The following is a 20,796-nucleotide window of genomic DNA, read 5'->3' as shown; positions in this document are numbered from 1 at the left end:
AAGCTTGGTCAAAAGCATTAGGTTTTAAGGAGCCTCTTAAAGAATTAGGGTTTCAGCAGCAGATGAGCTGAGGCAGGGGCAGAATCGGGTGATTTTCCGGAGGTGGAAATAGGCGGTCTTAGTGATGGCGCGGATATGTGGTCAGAAGCTCATTTCGGAGTCAAATATGAAACCAAGGTTGCAAACAGTCTGGCAGCCTCAGACAGTTGCCAGGGAGAGGGATGGTGACTAGGGAACAGAGTTTGTGGCAGGGAACGAAGACAATGGCTTCGGTCTTCCCAATATTTAGTTGGAGGAAATTTCTGTTCATCCAGTACTGGATGTCGGACAAGCAATCTGACAATTTAGAGACAGTGGACGGGCCTTGAGATGTGCTGGTGAGGTAGAGCTGGGTGTCATCAGCGTAATTGTGGAAACTGACGCTGTGTTTACGGATGATGTCGCCGAGGGGCAACATGTAGATGAGAAATAGGAGGGGGTTAAGGATAGATCCATGGGGAACACAAGAGGTAACGGAGCAGGAGCGGGAAGTGAAGCCATTGCAGGTGATTCTCTGGCTATGAGTGGATAGCTATGAATGGAACCAGTCGAGTGCAAGCGGGACGATGGTGGAGAGGCTTTGGAGGAGGATGGTGTGGTCAACCATGTCAAAGGCTGTAGACAAGTTGAGAAGGACGAGGAGGGATAGTTTATCTTTTTCATAGTGACATAGGATGTAATTTATGACTTTGATAATGACCGTTTCGGTACTGTGGCAGGGGCGGAAACCTGATTGGAGGGATTCAAACATGGAGTTCCGGGAAAGATGGGCACGGGTTTAGGACGCGACAACACGTTCAAGGACTTGAGAGGAAAGGGAGGTTGGAGGTGGGTGGTAGTTTGCAAGGAGGGAGGGGTCAAGGGTTGTTTTTTTGAGAGGGGTGATGACAGCAGATTTGAAGGAGAGCGAACCGTTAGCAATGTCAGCTAACATGGGAGCTGTATCATCATAAATAAACTACTCATGAAATAACAGTGGACGGCCAGCTGGTGGCGCCATCCAAGGAGTATAAATACTCGGGCGTGGGCCCAGCTTGCCCAGGGACATTTTGTAAGACAGGAACTAGTGAAGTACAACTAGACCTCCATGTTCTGAAACAAGTTGATTAACGCCTTGCTTTATACTCAAACCAAGTGCGTAGTGAGTTTTATTACGTCAGGAGCCAGGAAAGGAAGTTGGGTGGTCAGCAGTTTGGTGGAAATAGGGTCAAGGGAGCAGGAAGTGGGTCTCATGGACAAGATGAGCTCAGAGAGGGCATGTGGGGAAATAGGAGAGAAACTAGAGAAAGATGTGAGTTCAGGGCTAGGGCAGGGGGGAACCATAGAGGAAGTTTGGGCCAGTGGGCTAGGGGAAGGGAGGGAAGTGGCAGAGGCAACTGATCAGATGGTCTCAATCTTAGTGACAAAGAAGTCCATGAGCTCCTTGCACTTGTTGTTGGAGGTGAGGGTGGAGGAGGCAGGGGACAGGGATTTAAGAAGATGGTGTGCAGTAGAGAAAAGAAGCCAGGGATTTAACTTTACATTCCAAGAAGATCCTGGAATTGTGAGCAGTTTTAGCAGAGGAGAGCAGGACCCGATAGTGCTTTATGTGGTCCAGCAGATCTGGCGGTGAATGGCTAAACCAATTGTCCGCCATATCCATTCAAGTCTGCGTCCCTTGGACTTGGAGCAGAGATGAAGGCCATACCAGGGGGAACGGCCAGGGTGAGAGAGGGTAATTGCTTTAGTAGGGATTAGGGCATCAAAGGTGGTGGTGAGGGTGTGGTTGAGTAGATCGGTAGCTGCTGAAATGTCGTGGTGAATGGAGGGCCAAAGGATGGACAGTTGTTATTTTGAAAGTGCAGTTGTAAGTGAATTGGGGTAAACACAGAAGGAAGTAGGGTTGGGAGGGGAAAGGGGGATGTGGCTGGAGAGTGATACAAGAAAGTGAACTGAGATGGTCTGACCTGTGATTGACACGATGGGAGTAGCAAGACCACAGGAAATAGCAAGTTCAAGGGGGTGGACATGAATATGGGTTGGGGAGTTTACATGGAGGGAGAGAATAAGGGAGGATAGGAGGGCAGTGAACTCAGAGGAGAGAGCGTACGATGAATTGGGATGAGAAGTCACTCGGTGCAGAGACTGAGGGAGGAAAGCAGTGGTGAAGATATCTCGGTGAGAACATTTTTATGGTACTTGGGTGGGCGGTAGAGAACGAGGAAGGAAAAATAAGCAACACATGTACTCCATGAATGGTTTTGAAAAAGCTACAGATGAACTTGAAAGAGGCCTAGGAGTCTTAGTAGACCTAGAGCTAACCCTGTCCAACCAACGTAGAACAGCAATCAACAAAGACAACAGAATGTTGACGACACAGCCAAAGCAGTAGAATACAAGTCAGCGGAAGTCATGAGCAAAATGTATAGTGCTCTGATCAGATCATACCTTGAGTAATATGTCCATTTCTGGTCGCTAAGATACAAGGGAGACACTAAAGTAGAAGAGGCAATGCAGAGAAGAGCCATAAGGCTAATCTCTCGTGTCAAAGGTTTGAGTAAGAAGGAAAGACTGGAGAAACTAGGGCTTTTTAACCACAAAAGGAGGCATCTGAAAGGTGATCTTATGGAGGTATATAAAATTGTTATGGGTATGGAAAAGGTAAATTCTGAATATTACTTTGAATTAAGTAGGTCAATGGGATATAGGTTCAAACTAGTAAAAAAAATCAATTTAGTGCTGCCATCAGGAAATTCCTCTTCAGGCCAAGAATGATCAACATATGGAATAGACTTCCAGGAAGGGTAATAGAAGTAGAAAGCCTAGAAGCACTCAAGATACAATTAGATGCTGCAACTTTAGGGTCTTTCTGGATGGGATGATTTGCCTTCCTCACCTTAAGGTCAAAGGTGTGATAGAAAAGAACATAACGGTGCATAAAAATCATTCAAAAATGAAAGTCATTATTCGGACTGTAATGGATAAACTGCAAACAGTACTTCACACTGCTTGGAACAGTGACAGAAAGTTGGTGTCTATGCTGCTGTCTCAACAACAAAAGGCTTTAGTTTGCAGAAGCAGCAATCTGGATGGGTATTTGAGAGCTCTGGCAGATTACCTTCCCCTTTATTGCTCAGGACACGTCTATTCATCATACTGATTTGGTTTCAATCCTTACAATCTCCTACTCTGTGACTCGCTGATGACACAGGTATATGATGCCCAAACATTCTAGAACAACTTAAAGCCAAAGTGAAGTGTCAAATCAGGAAGATCCTGACAGAAGTTGGAGGCAGCTTCAACTCTCTTGCAACTATTCTTGTGCAACAATACAGAATGTTAATTTATGCAGTGTCTTTAACGCAGAAAAACATTCCAAGGCGCTTCCCAGCAGTGTAATCAGACAAAGGAAAGACATAAAACCAAGGCTGTCTATACTGAAGTTGTCAAGTAGTTCCTTCATTTTGTGAATATTATCCCTGCTGTGAGCTATAGAAGTTATTTCCACAATACAGGAAACTTTGTGCTATCCGGCACCGATGGGACCGAGCTGTTGCCGTTCCCTCAAAACTGCCGGACAAACCAGCGTTAATGTTGAAGCATATCAGCTCCGTATCTGGCAACAAACACCGTGCTTCTAAACAGTCGGCCGTACCTTGGAAGCGTCTCTGTCATAGAGTCATAGAGTTAAACAGCACAGAAAGAGGCCCTTCGGCCCATCGCGTCCGCGCCGGCCATCAAGCCCTGTCTAATCTAATCCCATTTTCCAGCATTTGGTCCGTAGCCTTGTATGCTATGGCATTTCAAGTGCTCATCCAAATGCTTTTTGAAGGTTGTGAGGGTTCCTGCCTCTACCACCCTTTCAGGCAGTGAGTTCCAGATTTTTCCTCAAATCCCCTCTAAACCTCCTGCCCCTTACCTTGAATCTATGCCCCCTTGTTATTGACCCCTCTACTAAGGGGAAAAGTTCCTTTCTATCTACGCCCCTCATAATTTTGTACACCTCAATCAGGTCCCCCCTCAGCCTTCTCTGCTCCAAGGAAAACAACCCCAGCCTTTCCAGTCTTTCTTCATAGCTGAAGCACTCCAGCCCAGGTAACATCCTGGTAAATCTCCTCTGCACCCTCTCCAAAGCAATCACATCCTTCCTATAGTGTGGCGACCAGAACTGCACACAGTACTCCAGCTGTGGCCTTACCAGCATTTTTGTACAGCTCCATCATAACCTCCCTGCTCTTATATTCTATGCCTCAGCTAATGAAGGCAAGTATCCCATATGCCTTTTTAACCACCTTATCCACCTGTTCTGCTGCCTTCAGGGATCTATGTACATGCACACCAAGGTCCCTCTGATCCTCTGTCTTTCCTAGGGTCTTACCATTCATTGTGTATTCCCTTCGCTTAGCAACAGCTTCAGAGAGACTTTGCAGAGCCTGACTGTTGGAAAAAAAAGCCACGAGAAGGAAAAAAAAACTAACAAAACGGCTCCTGATTTTTGCCGGTGGCTCGAGCTTGCCGGACATTTAGCCTCCGGATAACACAAAGTTTCCTGTACTGTCAAAATCATATAATAGGACACTTGTAAATAAGCATATCAATGTGCCAATACACAGTTTTTCATTCCAAACATGAATAAGTGTAATGCACCAGCCATCTTGTCAAGTATGCCCTTGCATTCCCAGACGTAAAATGCCCATAATTCGTCAGTGTGCACTGGCACAATCCACTTTCAGTCTCACAATGCACCTGCATATGCAGGTAATGTGAATATGTATCAAATACGTAAAGGGGAAAAAGGGTGACTCCCTGCATCCAACTTACCTCTCACTAGACATGAGCACTTAGTAAACATGAGAAAAACAAATACACTAGAGACGGGTCTTGTCAAAACCAAGACAGCAGCCATCCACTGACCCTGATGAATATTTGCTTTTTTAAACCAAACTACCTGTTGGACAACAGATACTATTCCGTGGAGCAGATATTTTACATCTTCTGCACACATCACATTAACAGCTAGCAAAAAATTAATTTAAATATTGAAATCTCATTAATATTACACAATGTGCAGAAGACTAAGTAGAAATTGGTACATAAAGCAGCCCTGTTTTTTTTTTGGGGGGGGGGGGCGGTTGCGGGGAAAGAAATCGCAGACCCATCTCTCTTAATATTCCATAAAATGACTCTACATTAGCCTCATAAACAAATGAAAAATGAAAGTACAGAAGTATCCAGCTGGAAACTAAGCACTGGTCCACTGTTTCTAGAAACAGTTGTTAAAATAACCCACATTATCTACAGTCAGAACTATTAATATGTATTTTTTAAATTATGAGATTATATATTTGAAATCTACCTACACACAGAGTTTTAAAACAATTACTACCACCTAAATCCTTTAAGGCTTAAAACTGACAATGTTACTTACCAGCACTGAAAGAAGAACAGATCATTTGGACCCCTGGTCTTGGTCGCTCAGTAAATTTAATTGGCCGGTGGCTGTATTAAAAACAGAATATTAAAAAAAATTATATTTACTATGGTCTTAACCAGCTTATTTTGTTTATAAACTGAGGCATAACACGTTTCCTATTTAGGTTGGAGGGCATTTTGTAGCTCGTTTCCTCCTGGAGGTTAATATTATTATTAAAACTGAAAGTTGACCATAGGCAGGAATAATTAGTGTGGACTGACTTGGGAGGTTTTTTTTTAAAATTAATGTCAAATTTACAAAAAATTAACCAAAGATTACATTAATTAATATGCTACTGAAATGGCACACTTCGAAACCAACGTCAGAATGGTCATCTGGTACATAATCTGGAAAAAAATGTTATGTTTGACAGTCTTTTTAAAAAAATGAATAGCTTCATAAAATATAGACATGAATGTAAACCCTTGAAAATACAATTCGAAAATTAACAGCCACTTTGGAGGCAAGACAATTGCATACATCTCTAAAAAAAAAAGTGACTATTGAAGCACAATCAAGTACTCCTATCCATAACAATACAAGGCACGAAGTCTTGGTAGAATTGAAATCCACGAATATGGTTAGATGTCCTGACAAAATAAATATTTTACCTAAATACATTAATGTACTGAACACATACATTTTTAGCATCTTCAACTCAAAGGAATTATAATTAAAATGTTAGATCAATGTTCCAATGTCCACCAATAGGATCACAGTTCCAGCAGAACCTAGTGCTTCAGGCTTTTTCCAGCTCTGGAGGCAGCAACTCCCTGTCAGTAGCAAGTCATTAATGATGTACATTACCTCAGGCATCATTATGTGTTTGCAGCAATCCCTGTGAAGTAGGTATTGAGGAACTACTTCTCCTCCCATGAAGGTCTTTTTAGTTGTTAACCAGTTGATATCATGACCATCAAACAGGGTGCTGCCATTTATTAATATATTAATAGGTCTTAGAGTCATAGGGCTAGAAATTCAGTAGGCTTTGCGCCCAGTTTTCGCCCAAAGAGGGCTTTTGCACCACTTGCTGAGCTTTCGCCGATATTCAGCGCTGCGGTAATGGCGGCGTTAGCCAGTAGCGCTGCGCCGCCACCGATGACGTCATCAGTGTGCGCAGTGCCCCGCTACCGGCCCGACCGCCATATTTAGTTGCGGCCGCCTCTTCCGCAGCGGCCGCAAACAGCGATCAGAAAACGGGGCCGTCCTGTAGCGTTAGTGGGGTGAGTTAAGGCGGAGGTGCGGTCGGCCGCTTTTTCGGCGGCCGCCTGCCCGCACCTCCTTCCCCGGCCTCCTCCACCCCACCCCCCCGGCCCCCGCGGCATTGCCGGCTGTTTTCCGGGAGCCCGGCACTTCTCCGTGATGCCGGGCTCATTTGCCGGCACTAGCGAGCGGCGATCTCGCTGTTGCAGGCACCTCCCCCTTAAGAGAGGGAGGAAGGCTTGCAGTACCGCAGCCTGCCGCTCCGCAGCGGGTGGCGCTGCGGCACCTAGCGCGCCGATATTCAGTTTCAGCGCCCCAAGCGGGGGCGCCGAAACCCTTGAATAGCGGCCGCCTTCAAGTTGGGGCGCTGAAACTGAATTTCCGGCAGGCGCAAGTGGCTCCGCGTGCAGCGGTACTTTCTGGGCGCGAGCGAGCTGGCCGCCCCAAACTGAATTTCTAGGCCATAGAGTTATACAGCACAGAAAGAGGCCCTTCGGCCATCAAGACCTGTCTATTCTAAAACCATTTTCCAGCACTTGGTCCATAGCCTTGTATGCTATGGCGTTTCAAGTGCTCATCTAAATGCTTCTTGAATGTTGTGAGGGTTCCTGCCTCTACCACCCTTTCAGGCAGTGAGTTCCAGATTCCAACCACCCTCTGGGTGAAAAAGCTTTTCCTCAAATCCCCTCTAAACCTCCTGCCCCTTATCTTGAAACTATGCCCCCTGGTTATTGACCCCTCTAAGGGGAAAAGTTCCTTTCTATCTATTCCCCTCATAATTTTGTACACCTCAATCCGGCCGTCCCTCAGCCTTCTCTGCTCTAAGGAAAACAACCCCAGCCTGTCCAGTCTTTCTTCATAGCTGAAGCGCTCCAGCCCAGGTAACATCCTGGTGAATCTCCTCTGCACCCTCTCCAATGCAATCGCATCCTTCCTATAGTGTGGCGACCAGAACTGCACACAGTATTCCAGCTGTGGCCTAATTAGCATTTTGTACAGCTCCATCATAACCTCCCTGCTCTTGTATCCTATGCCTCGGCTAATGAAGGCAAGTATCCCATAAGCCTTATTAACCACCTTACCTACCTGTCCTGCTGCCTTCAGGGATCTATGTACATGCACACGAAGGTCCCTCTGATTCGCTGTCATTCCTAGGGTCCTACCATTCATTGTGTATTCCCTTGCCTTGTTAGTCCTCCCAAAATGCATCACCTCACACTTTTCAGGGTTAAATTCCATTTGCCACTGTTCTGCCCATCTAACCAACCCATCTATATCGTCCTGAAGCCTGAGGCTTCCCTCCTCACTATTTACCACTCCACCAATTTTCGTGTCATCTGCGAACTTACTGTTTATACCTCCTACATTCATTTCATTAATGTACACTACAAACAGCAAAGGACCCAGCACTAATCCCTGCAGTACACCACTGGACACAGGCTTCCAGTCACAAAAACAACCTTCGACCATCACCCTCTGCCTCCTGCCACTAAGCCAATTTTGGATCCAATGTGCCAAATTGCCCTGGTTCCCATGGGCTCTTACCTTCTCAACCAGTCTCCCATGCGGGACTTTGTCAAAAGCCTTACCGAAGTCCATGTAGACTACATCAACTGCACTACCCTCATCCACACACCTAGTCACCCCCTCAAAAAATTCAATCAAATTGGTTAGACAAGACCTCCCCCTGACAAAGCCATGCTGACTATCCTTGATTAATCCTTGCCTCTCCAAGTGGAGACTAATTCTGTCCCTCAGAATTTTTTCCAATAATTTCCCTACCACTGATGTTAGGCTCACTGGCCTGTAATTCCCTGGTTTATCCCTACTACCCTTCTTGAATAATGGTACTACGTCTTCTTAAGCAAAAGGTAACTGCATTATATTCTATTATAAAATTACAGAATATAACTTCGCTCCTTTACTGGTGAATGATACTGATTCGCACATGAATAGTTCCTCAGAAACTGCAAACACAACTTTAAATGTCAGGGACTATACCCACACTGAGGGGTAGATTTTCCTGAAGCTGTCGGGAAGGAGGCGGGACTACGACTTTCGGGTTTTAGACCCGCCTACATCGACGTCCGGCCAATCCACGCGATTTCCCCTTGATTGACCTTGTTGAGCCCGCCCAGCGGGCTCAGCAGGCCAATTAAGGGCCACCCGGCAACAGGTGACATCACAGACTGAAATTTCATCTGTCAAGAGTTCTTGACAGATGAAATATCAGTGTTTCACAGCTGTTTTAAGCTGTCAAACACTGATAGTCTTACTTCTAACCTGAGTCCTTCTACACAGACTCAGTTAGAACTCTCAGCAGCACTTAGAGCTGAAGGCTGTCACTTTTGACAGATCGCAGCCATTCAGCTTTAAGTGCCGGCTGAGTGATGGGCTCCCGACGCCTACAGGAAGAAAGGTTGTTAAGGTAAGTACAGGTAATTTAAACTTCTTTAGACAGTTTAGACACACTTACCTTTGCACTCATGCACCCATCACTCACCTGAACACCGACATCGCGACCCCTCCAAGTCCCTCAACCCGGCGGCCCGCCTGCTCTAACCTGGCATGGTTTGGAGCCGTCGGGAATCCCACACGACACCCCTCAAAATAGGGATTAGGCTAAAAACTGCCTGTTAACAGGCAGTTAATTGGCACTAATCCCTTCCCGCCTCGGGTCGGCGGGTCCCAGTGCGGGGAGGGTACCTGCCTCCTCTGAAACTTGCGTGGAGCGGGGTTTTGGGCGGGATGGTGTCGGGACCCCCGAATTTGGGATTTTCCGCCCCCCCCCCCCCCGCCCACACGCCTGAAACCCCGCCTGATGGCTCCAGGAAAATCGACCCGAGTCTCTATTTAAGGTTAGGGTTCCAAACTGGTTTACAGAAGAAGCAGAGGCAAATGGCAGTATATACAATATAAAATATGGTTCTTGTTCTTTCAATTGCCCCTGCAATAGGTTCAACAGGCATCAGAAAGATAGACAATTGATACTGAGCTGGTTCCATGCATCATTCTGCATCGTTACATTATTTTGCTTCACATCAGAACAATGACGCACTGAGCTGACTCAGCACATTTAATGAGTCAGAAGAGGAGGCAGTTCATTCAACGCCACATTGAATGACCCAAGAAAAGGTAGTGGGTATTTAGAGTTGCATGAATTAATCAAGACCAAGCAGCCTGGATTTTGCAGTACAAGCGGTTTCCCAAACCACATTACAGATCTCTGGGAAACTCTGACTCACATTATGGAATTCTGGGAAAACCTGAAGGGTTAACACTGGAATTTGGAAAGTCAGTTCCAGGAGCAAGCAAAGACTCAGAGACATTCACACTCAGATCAACAAATGGATGGGGTGTCAGTGTTCTCCCAGAAAGGTTTATAAACATGTCTAACAGCAGCCTGAAAGGGCAATAAAAATGGATCAATTTGTTTGGGAATCTAGTCAAGTGATCAGCAGAAATAGCTTTCAGGAAGACGTCGAAGTCTTGGTTTGTTGACCTAGCTGTGGCTAAACTGCTATGGAAAGTTAAAAGATAATTTTAAAAAACTACCAGATGATCTGGCCTCAGTGGAAGATGTGAAAAATCGACCATCCATAACTTCTAACACACATGCCTATCGAAATTGATTGACACGTTGGATGGGGCACGCATGACCCAACAACTAGCATTTTTTAATTGGACATTGAAGCTTAAACACAGTAAGCGGATTTTTCAGTGATATTTAAGATATAAAAAGGTTGTTCCTTGACCTTTTAATTCAGACATTTGCCAAGTCATACAAAGGCAGTCAGGAACCAGCAATCAGCCAATTAAGCCAGAGAACAGTCTAGCCAAACCAGCAATCAAACAGCCAAGTCAAGAAAAGAGTCAAAAGAGTTGCAGACAATCACAGTCGGAGAAGCCGCGGAACAGTTGGACAGATTCAATTCAGGCTAGAAAGCATAAAGGGGGAAAAATTCAGTTGATTTGCACCTCCCATTAGCGCCCTAAGAGGGCGTTAACAGGACGCAAAGCAACTAGCGCCTGGGCGCGGCGCCACCAATGCCTCCCACGAAATTCAGCGGGAGGTTAGCGGTGGCGGTAACCGTTAGCGCCCCGCGGCAATGACGTCAACGTCGTGCGCAGCGCCCCGGCCGCGATCTTCGGCAAAGTTAGCGCGACCCAATTTTTCCCCCAAAGAGTTTTAAGAGCTGACGTTGTAACTTTATTGGAGTTTCAGTATTCAATCTAACAATTTGTACTTGCTGGTCAGCTAAACCAGAATTAAAAGATGAAGAATGAACCCCACAAGGAAGATGATTACAAATGATGACACATCGTCAAAGTTTGACAAAGTAAACTGAGGTTTTCTGAACAAGTGGCCGATTGCATAGATAGAAGGAATGCAGCAGGTAATATATTACACCCAAATTGTTAAGGCAAACCTAGTTGTTATAATTTATGAGAACACCATTATAGCTGAGATATGGCAACACATTTAAAGTACACCTGTGCCTGTAATATTTATACTCTTGATACTAACATTGATGTTCAATATAAACTAATTCTGCTGTAAACATTAATGCTGAACTAAGTCCCTGCTGTATTATCAGTATCTCATGAAAATGCTGGTTGTACAGACTTGGATGTTGATTAAATTAGTAATAGTGATTTCTCCATCTGGCAAGAGTGAGTTAACTAACTTCACACAGGTGGTACTGTTATTTCTACATTGACTTGACTCAGGGCATAGGTATTATACATTCTAAATGACTAAATTGTCATTTTATAAATCTTTCCAATCTAGTCCTTATACATGAGAGTGGAGAAAGGACAAATATTGGTCTGATATCTCTTGACTTATTTAGACTAAATATCAGGAGGTCTGCAGGTATATTCCAGAAGCATGGGATGTATTCTACCATATACACCAATTACGTTGCACTTTGTTAAAAGTCACGTTTGCTAACTTAAGAGTTTTTTTGAAGTAGCGACTAATTGTATGAAGAAAGAGAATGCAGTAGTTGTAGTGTATATGGATTTTCAGAAGGTGTCTCACAAGAGACGTGTTACAAAAATTCAGGGGTATGGTAATAAAGGAAATGAAGCAGCATTGATAGAAAGTTGGCTGATAGACAAGAAAGACAAGAAACAAAAGGTTAGGGTTACGAGTGCTGCACAAATTCAAGAAAGGTTAGAAATGGTGTACCCCAGGGGGGTCAGTGCTGGGTCCACGTTTATTCTAGATGATTTAGAATTAAGCTTAGAGAGCACAAAATCAAATTTTGCCGATGACACAAAAGTAGGGCAACCAGCGAGGTAGTCTGAACGTCTTTAGGAGCGCGTGGACAGGTTACTGGAATGGCAGCAGATGCAATTTAATGCAGAGAAGTGTGAAATGATGCATTTTGGATGAAAAACAATGGAGTATACACTCAATGAAAAGACACTGAAAGATGTAAAGGAAAGCAGACCTGGAGGTGCAAGTACATAATGCCTTGAAAGTGAAAGATAAAACCATAAAAAAGGTCAATAGCATTTTGGGTTTTATAAACAGAGGAAGAGTGTACAAAAACAAAAAGGTTATTAATGTTTTTTTTCAAGATTAAAGTAGGCACAGTTATAGTATTGTGTGCAGTTTTGGCCACCCCATTGCACAAAGGACATTAAAGCCACCAAAGTGTACAGCATGAATTCATCAGGGATGAGAAACTATGATTACAAGGAGAAATTTAACAGATTTTTTCCACTGTTTCAGAGAAGACCAAGCGGAGATTTAATAAAGGTTTTTTAAATTATGAAGACTGTTTCCTCAAAAGATTGAGGAGAGAGATTAACAGAAATTTCTTTACACATTGACTTGTTAAAGCATGGAAGGCATTCTCACAGGAAATAGTTGGGGCAGAGATCACTACATCTTTGAGGGAACATTGGATAAATACCTGAAGCAGAGGAAGATTCAAGGCTATCGGAAGAGAGCAGGGAGGTTGGATTTGTTTTAGATTGCTGCTGCAAAGAGCCAGCACAGATACAACGGTTTGAATTGCATCTTTCTGTGATGTAAACCTTTATGGCACTACTCAAGGAGGCTTTCTTTCAAAAAAAGGTACCTTACACACTTGCAAACTGACTCAGTTGAGAATAGGAGGACTTTCATTAAAAAAAAATCTTCATTCCAGATGTGAAGAGCAAATGATCATAAAAATATATGTAGAGCTTGATTCTGCTGGCACTCAGAGGGCAGGTTTGGAGGTGGGTCCGCTATCAAAATAGCAAAGGTTGACAGTGGGTAGGAAACCTGCCTCCATGGCGAGTCTCCCAGGTGTCGGGTCTGTCAGCGGAGAACTGACCCGACACCAAGCGGCGGGGGAGACAATTGAGATCATTAAATGGCTTGTTAACAGCCAATTTAATGCTATTTTGAGGTTTCCTTCCAATTTTAGGTGCTCCCCCATGGGTTACCCGCTGCTCGGGAAAACGCCAGCTCACCCTGATGTGAGTTGAGTCTGCTCTGCTGTATCTGATAAGCTGACAGCTGCAGAAGTGGTGTAAAGGATGCCATGTTGCAGATGGTCAGTTTTAGAGCACAGAAACTGTTGGTTACTGCATTTGTAAGACATATAGAGATTTCTTTAGCTTGAACGTGTTTAGAGGCAACTGTATATCCAGTGCCACCTCATTGGAACAACCTCTCACACCATTGACAGATCGCTTCCGTCATCTCACCTGCAGCTGCCACCTATTGCAGCAACATCGGTGCCCTTGAAACTATCTCACCTTGCTCCTCTGATTCCTTCCACGCGCAGCCCCAACACCAACATCGCCAGGCACACCAGCAGTACCAATAACACCATCAACCTTCTCCGCCATCACCTGATGCTGCACAGGACACAGGGCATTAGCCTCTGACAACATTGCTGCCCCGGAGGCCAGCGATGGCATCACCATGGCCAGGTTAACTTCACTTGACGCTGTAAACCCTGGCTGCCACATGATGCACCAGGTTGACACCATCCCCGTGAAGCATCCCTTTAATGTCCAAGCCATTTCATGCACACTCATCACTATAGCGGAGGGGGGGGGGGGGGGGGGGGGGGGAGCGGGCGGAGGTGGAGTTAGGCCTCAACATTCACTGGAACTCAGTAAGACACTTCTCAAGGTGCGCACAGATCTGTCCAATAAGGGACAGCATTGAAAATATAGATTTCACTGTATGACAACACAGAAACTTCACATGGACATTGGCTAAACCTATCAAGTACCTACCATTGTGTGTTGTTAGTTGGTATGCTTGCAGTAGGATGAGGGTGAGTGTGAGTGTGAGGGGTGGCGATTGAGATGAGCAAGTGATAACGTAGAAGAGGGATGGGTGGAGGTCCACGGTAAGTTGGTGTAAGGATGTGTAGGAGAAGGGTATGGAAGGCAGAGTGATGGGGATCTGTTGAGTGGCACAGCAGGGTGAGTTTGAGCGTGGCTTTGCAGTAACGTTTCGTGATCCACTGACATCATTGAAAGGTTGGTGTCACTGCAGCCAGGGACTCCTCATGACAACCCTGCTTATGCCCTCCTGTGCAATGTGCAACCAGGCTGCGTTGGTGTCCTGGGGAGGTCTCCTCCACCTTTGGAAATGAATAGAACCTCCCTGCGTGCTGTGACTCCCTCCATAAGCATATGGAGGGAGTCATTGGCGAGCCTGGGTGCAACCGTCCACCTCTGTGCAGTGCTCGTCAGTGTTTGCAGCACCTCAATGCTGTCGTGGTCCCTTTAAGGAAACCGGCTGATGACACGTCATCAAATGACGTCATCGGACCCGCTTCCTGTTAATTGGCTGGGAAGCCCGCAGGGCGGGCTTAACGGGGCCAATCAAGGGAAAATCCCTTTGACAGAGTGGCTGCAGCCAGGAGCGGGACCAGAACCCGGCAACCAGCTATCCCGCCACCATCCCACCATCATCCCAACACCGCTGTGAAAATCCAGCCCGCAGTCCTGAGTTAGCTTTGGTCAGCTATGTGACTGGCTTGCAAACCTGTTAACCCAAATTCAAACATAAATCCTCATGCATACTTTGAAATTTATCCCGAGACCACCCATTACATTAATATGCGCATGCTACTTTCCCCTTACCATTCACTTCCATCTGTGAAGTATTATCTGGGTCATTGTGAGATGAGGGCATCAGTAAAAATAAGGGATAATAATCATGACACTCCATTCATGAGAACAATTTCTATGTGAAAAATGATCTTCGTGTTCTGACATAACAGCAGGCAGTTTCTAAGGACGGGATGTGAAATACCTTTAAGCTATAAACTGCTCAATGGAAAAGGACATTCAGCTTAGAACAATCATAAACCTCAAATTATGCCACTGATGGTGTTCTATGTCAATGTCAGAGTTGGAATCTCAGTCAAATCACACTCAGCTGCCTTTGAATTTGAATACATGCACTGTGGGGTGTACTAGTTTTAGATGGTAGCCTTTTCTCATTCAATTTCATTCTGAAAGAATCACTCTAGGACTGAATACATTTACTGTCTCCATTCACATGATTCAAATCTACAGCCATTCTTCAGGAGGAAGCTGTGCTTCCATACAGTCTGAACAAATTTACAAGAACATGTACAAGAACTGCTAAGCTGTCTCCTCATATGAATGGTTGGTCCTTTATAAAAGGATAAACAAACATTTGCATAATTACGATCCTCAGAGTGGAAATCAAATTGTGTTTTTCCTTCTTCAGAGGATGAGGGTAGGATGTACTTTTACATAAAGGTAGAGAGGCGGAGACGTTTAGGGAGGGAATTCCTGAGCTTATGGCCTGAAGGCACGACCACCAATTGTTGAGCGATTAAAATCAGGGATGCTCAAGAGGCCAAAATTAGAGGAGCGCAGATATCTCAGGGTTGTGCGGCTGGAGGAGATTACAGAGATGGGGAGAGGCGAGGCCATGGAGGGATTTGAAAATAAGGATGAGAATTTTAACTGGGAGCCAATGTACGTCAGCGAGCACAGGGTGATGGGGAAACGAGACTTGGTGCGAGTTAGGACACGGGCAGCAGAGTTTTGGATGACCTCAAGTTTACATAGGGTAGAATGTGGGAGGCCGGCCAGGAGTGCATTGGAACAGTCAAGTCTAGAGGTAACAAAGGCATGGATGAGGGTTTCAGCAGCAGATGAGCTGAGGCAGGGGCAGAGTCGGATGATGTTCCGGAGGTGGAAATAGGCGATCTTATTGATGCCGTGAATGTGTGGTCAGAAGCTCATTTCGGGGTCAAATATGACACCAAGGTGCGAACAGTCTGCTTCAGCCTCAGAGAGTTGTCAGGGAGAGGGATGGAGTCGGTGGCTAGGGAACCGAAGCTGGTCTTCCCAATATATAGTTGGAGGAAATTTCTGCTCATCCAGTACTGGATGCAGTCTGACAATTTAGAGCTGGTGGAGGGGTCGGGAGAAGTGGTGATACGGTACAGCAAGGCATTGTCAGCGTACATATGAAACCTGACGTGTTTTTGGATGATGTCACCGAAATAGGTGGTGAGGTAGAGCTGGGTGTCGTCAGTGTACATGTGGAAACTGACGCTGTGTTTTCTGATGTCGCCGCCGAGGGGCAGCTTGTAGATGAGAAATAGGAGGAGGTCCAAGGATAGATCTTTGGGGGATACCAGAGGTAATGATGTAGGAGTAGGAAGAGAAGCCATTGCAGGTGATTCTCTGGCTACGATTAGATAGATAAGAATGGAACCAGGCGAGTGCAGTCCCACCCAGCTGGACAACGGTGGAGAGGCGTTGGAGAAGGATGGAGTGGTCAACCATATCAAAGGCTGCAGACAGGTCGAGAAGGACGAGGAGGAATAGTTTACCTTTGTCACAGTCACATAGGACGTAATTTGTGACTTTGATAAGAGCTGTTTCGGTACTGTGGCAGGGGTGGAAACCTGATTGGAGGAATTAAGTCCAGATTCTCATTTGTTTTAAGAAGCCCAGTTAACATTTTCTCAAAAAGAAAGCACATTTACTGACCTAAATTTGTACATGCCAGCATCCCATTGCCAGAAACAAATTGTGCCATCTGCCCCCGTGGAAGACAGAAACCTCAGAGAGCCCGTGCACATTGGCGAAAACTGAAAAACAGCAAAAATTAAAAAAGGTTAGCATTGGGCAACATACAAAAGCATATTTCACTGTCAAAAATATGCAGCATGCTTCAACAAAAATGTTTGTTAGCTCCTGTTGATTAAGTGGAGTAGCTATAAAGACATCCAGCTTTCTCGCCACCTACCCCACCAATGATCCAGATGCAGTAGTTTTCAGGCACTTGCAGCTTACACTATTCTGACTAATAAGGCAGCCAGGGATTTAAAAATAATGTAGAAAGCAGGAAAAATAGATTGGGAGGCATTGAGGAGGAACTTTTCCCAGTGACTCTGTGAATAAATGAAAACGCAGTGTCATACTGAGTGATAGAGATGAGGAAGGTCCCAGGTTCCTGTTGATCCGGCTGCCTTCAGGTAGGGTTAGAGTGGGGCACCAACATTGGCCTCTGTGTCCTCAAGCTAGGAAGGGTTCTTAAACATTTTCAGAAAGATGCCCACGATCATTATTGAACACACATCCACCAATTGAGGTGACAGGAGAAGGATGCCCAAGAGACCAGAGTCTGAGAAATAAAGAGTAGCACTAGAGAAGGCTGCACAGATAGGGAGGGATGAGGCCATTTCAACACAAGGATGAGAATTTTAAATCTGACGTGTTGGGGGACCAGGAATCAGTATCAATCAGTGAGGACAGGAGTGATGGATGAACATGACTTGGTGCAGGAAATGGGCAGCAGAGTCTGAGATGAGCTCAAGTTCACAGAAGGTGGCAGATGATAGGTCAGTCAGGAGACAAACGCATGGATAAGGATTTAAGAAGCATATGGATCAACCGACTCCAAAGCAGGGAAACCAGTGGCGTGATTTAAAAGTTAATCTCGGAGATCAGTGTTATTTGTTTGCTCTTTCAAGAGTTAGCCTTTTGGTTAAAAATCTATCCCCTTTTCATCAGGACTTGAGTGTTAGAGCTTGGTCAGCTCCTTTCCAGTGTAGACAATATTACAGATACATGCTGGTTACTGATGTATTGGAGGGACTGATCCTCAATATTATATCTCTCTATCAGTCAACCATTCAAACAATGATTATTTTCCCTCTACTCCAAAGTCTAAAAACTCTCCATCTCAGCCTATATAGGCTTAGAATTGTATTTCTACAGTGGTCCTTCTGTAACTGCCAAGTGAGTCTTGGCAGCTACAGCAGCCTATCTGATTGTGAAGAACAGTGACAGCCAAGTCCAATCCCATCCTTCTCCAAAATAACAACAGAAAATGCTGGAAAAACTCAGCAGGTCAGGCAACATCCGTGGAGAGAAATTTGAGTTGACGTTTCGGGTCGAACCCTTCTTTAAAACTGGAAAGAAAAGAAACTAGATCGAAGGCAGGGCTGCGATCGGACAAAAGAATAAAAGAAACAAAAGAAGTAAAAGAGATTAGAAGCTAGACGAGATGGTAATAGGCTGAGATTAGGTGTAAAGTGTACTGGCAGGGCAAGAGATAGCTGCCAGGTGTGAGAGCGAAACAAAAGGGTGGGGGGGGAAAGGAGTGGAAAAATTACAAGAAAAAATGAAATAGGGGCCGAGCTTATGATCTGAAATTGTTGAACTCGATATTGAGTCCGGAAGACTGCAGAGTGCCTAATCGGAAGATGAGGTGCTGTTCCTCGAGTTTACGTTGAGCTTCCGTGGAACAATACAAGAGGCCAAGGACGGTGAGGTCCGAGTGGGAATGGAGCGGTGAATTAAAATGACAGGCGACTGGAAGCTCGGGGTCACCCTTACGGACTGAACGGAGGTATTCCGCAAAGCGGTCACCCAATCTGCGTTTGGTCTCCCCAATGTAGAGGAGACCGCATCGTGAGCAGCGAATACAGTATACTAGATTGCGAGAAGTACAAGTAAATCGCTGTTTCACCTGGAAGGGGTGTTTGGGGCCCTGGACAGTGGGAAGGGGGGAGGTATAGGGGCAGGTGTTACATCTCCTCCGCTTGCACGGGAAGGTGCCGGGCGAAGGGGAAGGGCTGTTTGGGGTGATAGAGGAGTGGACGAGGGTGTCTCGGAGGGAGCAGTCCCTGCGGAATGCTGAGAGGGGAGGGGAAGATACGTTTGGTGGTGGGATCACTTTGGAGGTAGCGGAAATGCCGGAGGATGATCCGTTGAATGTGGAGGCTGGTGGGGTGAAAGGTGAGGACAAGGGGAAGGTGAGGACAAGGGGAACCCTATCGTGGATCCTTCTCCAATATTGATACTTACATGCTTCCAGCAGGATCAACAGCAGGAACTCAATTGTCCCTTTCCTAACCCAGAAGCGCTAACCTGGATTTGAAATTGAATTCTATTCTGTTCTTCCCAGCTTATCTCTTCAGGATATCATCCTGTTTTGAACATGCTAATTTTTCCAAAATGAGATAACCTCTTCAAAAAAAACACTCAGTAAAAAGCATCCACGGACAGCCAAGAGTTGAAAGGTCTTTAGCTACAGTATTGGAAGCCACTGGAAGGTCTTTAGCTATAGTAGATAGTGAAGGTAAAATTATAGTATTTGTTAGCACTAGACTTGTCAGGTTTAAAGTTTGCTCAGTGTGTTTACTGGTCTTGCCAATAGCTCCATTGTTATTTGCTGTCACTATTCTCCCTGATTTAAGAGAAATTGACAAAGCTACTACATTCCTTAGATGCAGAAACTACTTCTCAGACTCCCTCACTGGAATAAAAAGGACTCCCTATTGCTCAAAGTGGTCATGCTAGATGCATGAAGTTGACAGATCAGATATTTAAATAAGCGATCCTTGCCACAAGACAGTTTTCTATAGTCAAACAGGTACTGGATTGATTTTCTTCAAATACCTAAAGGCATTACAATAGTTAGATCAGATCTAACTGGCAAATTACAGAAAGATGCAAGAACTGCAGAGTAGTGATAATGAGGATCTACAATTATCCTAATATAGAATGGGATAACAACAACAACTTGTATTTATATAGCACCTTTAACGTAGTAAAACGTCCCAAGGCGCTGCACAGGAGTATTTTAAGACAAAAACATTTGACACCGAGCCACATAAGGAGAAATTAGGGCAGGTGACAAAAAGCTCAGTCAAAGAGGTAGGTTTTAAGGAGCATCTTAAAGGAGGAAAGAGAGGTCACCGAGGTGGAGAGGTTTAGGCAGGGAATTCCAGAGCTTAGGGCCTAGGCAACAAAAGGCACAGCCACCAATGGTTGAGCGATTATAATCAGGGAAGCTCAAGAGGGCAGAATTAGAGGAGCGCAGATATCTCGGAGGGGGGGTGGGGGGGGATTGTAGGGCTGAAGGAGATTACAGAGATCGGGAGGGGTGAGGCCATGGAGGGATTTGAAAACAAGGGTGAGAATTTTGAAATCGAGGCGCTGCTTAACCGGGAGCCAATGTAGGTCAGCGAGCACAGGGGTGATGGGTGAACGGGACTTGGTGCGAGTTAGGACATGGGCAGCCGAGTTTTGGATCACCTCAAGTTTACGTAGGGCAGAATGTGGGAGGCCAGCCAGGAGTGCATTGGAATAGTCAAGTCTAGAGGTAACAAAGGCATGGATGAGGGTTTCAGCAGCGGATGAGCTGAGGCAAGGGTGGAGACGGGCAATGTTACGGAGGTGGAAATAAGCGGTCTTTGTTATGCTGCGGATATGTGGCCGGAAGCTCATTTCTGGGTCAAATATGACACCAAGGTTGTGAACAGTGTGGTTAAGCCTCAGACAGATGTTAGGGAGAGGGATGGAGTCAGTGGCTAGGGAACGGAGTTTGTGGTGGGGACCGAAAACAATGGCTTTGGTCTTCCCAATATTTAATTGGAGAAAATATTTGCTCATCCAGAACTGTATGTCGGACAAGCAGTCTGACAAATTAGAGACTGCAGAGGGGTCGAGAGACGTGGTCGTGAGGTAGAGCTGGGTGTCGTCAGCGTACATGTGGAAACTGAGGCTGTGTTTTCGGATGATGTCACCATGGGGCAACATGTAGATGAGAAATAGGAGGGGGCCACGGATAGATC

General features: G+C 45.4%; 1 protein-coding gene across 1 annotated transcript in view; it reads right to left on the bottom strand.

Moving 5' to 3' along the window:
* phip (PHIP subunit of CUL4-Ring ligase complex) overlaps positions 1-20,796 on the bottom strand; it is a 291,703-nt gene that overhangs the window by 155,201 nt on the left and 115,706 nt on the right. Inside the window, exons 9-10 of the mRNA XM_085997697.1 lie at positions 16,700-16,800; positions 5,447-5,517 (exon numbers count right to left, since the gene is read on the bottom strand). Coding sequence (XP_085853823.1) covers positions 5,447-5,517; positions 16,700-16,800 — 172 coding nt within the window. The remainder of the gene's footprint in view (positions 1-5,446; positions 5,518-16,699; positions 16,801-20,796) is intronic.

The sequence above is a fragment of the Somniosus microcephalus genome, chromosome 9 (assembly GCF_052327205.1).
Source record: "Somniosus microcephalus isolate GS21.2 chromosome 9, FLI_Smic_1.0, whole genome shotgun sequence".
NCBI classification, from domain to species: Eukaryota; Metazoa; Chordata; class Chondrichthyes; order Squaliformes; family Somniosidae; genus Somniosus; species Somniosus microcephalus.
Note: the sequence above shows the minus strand (reverse complement) of the source record. Positions and strands in the feature narration are given on the sequence as shown.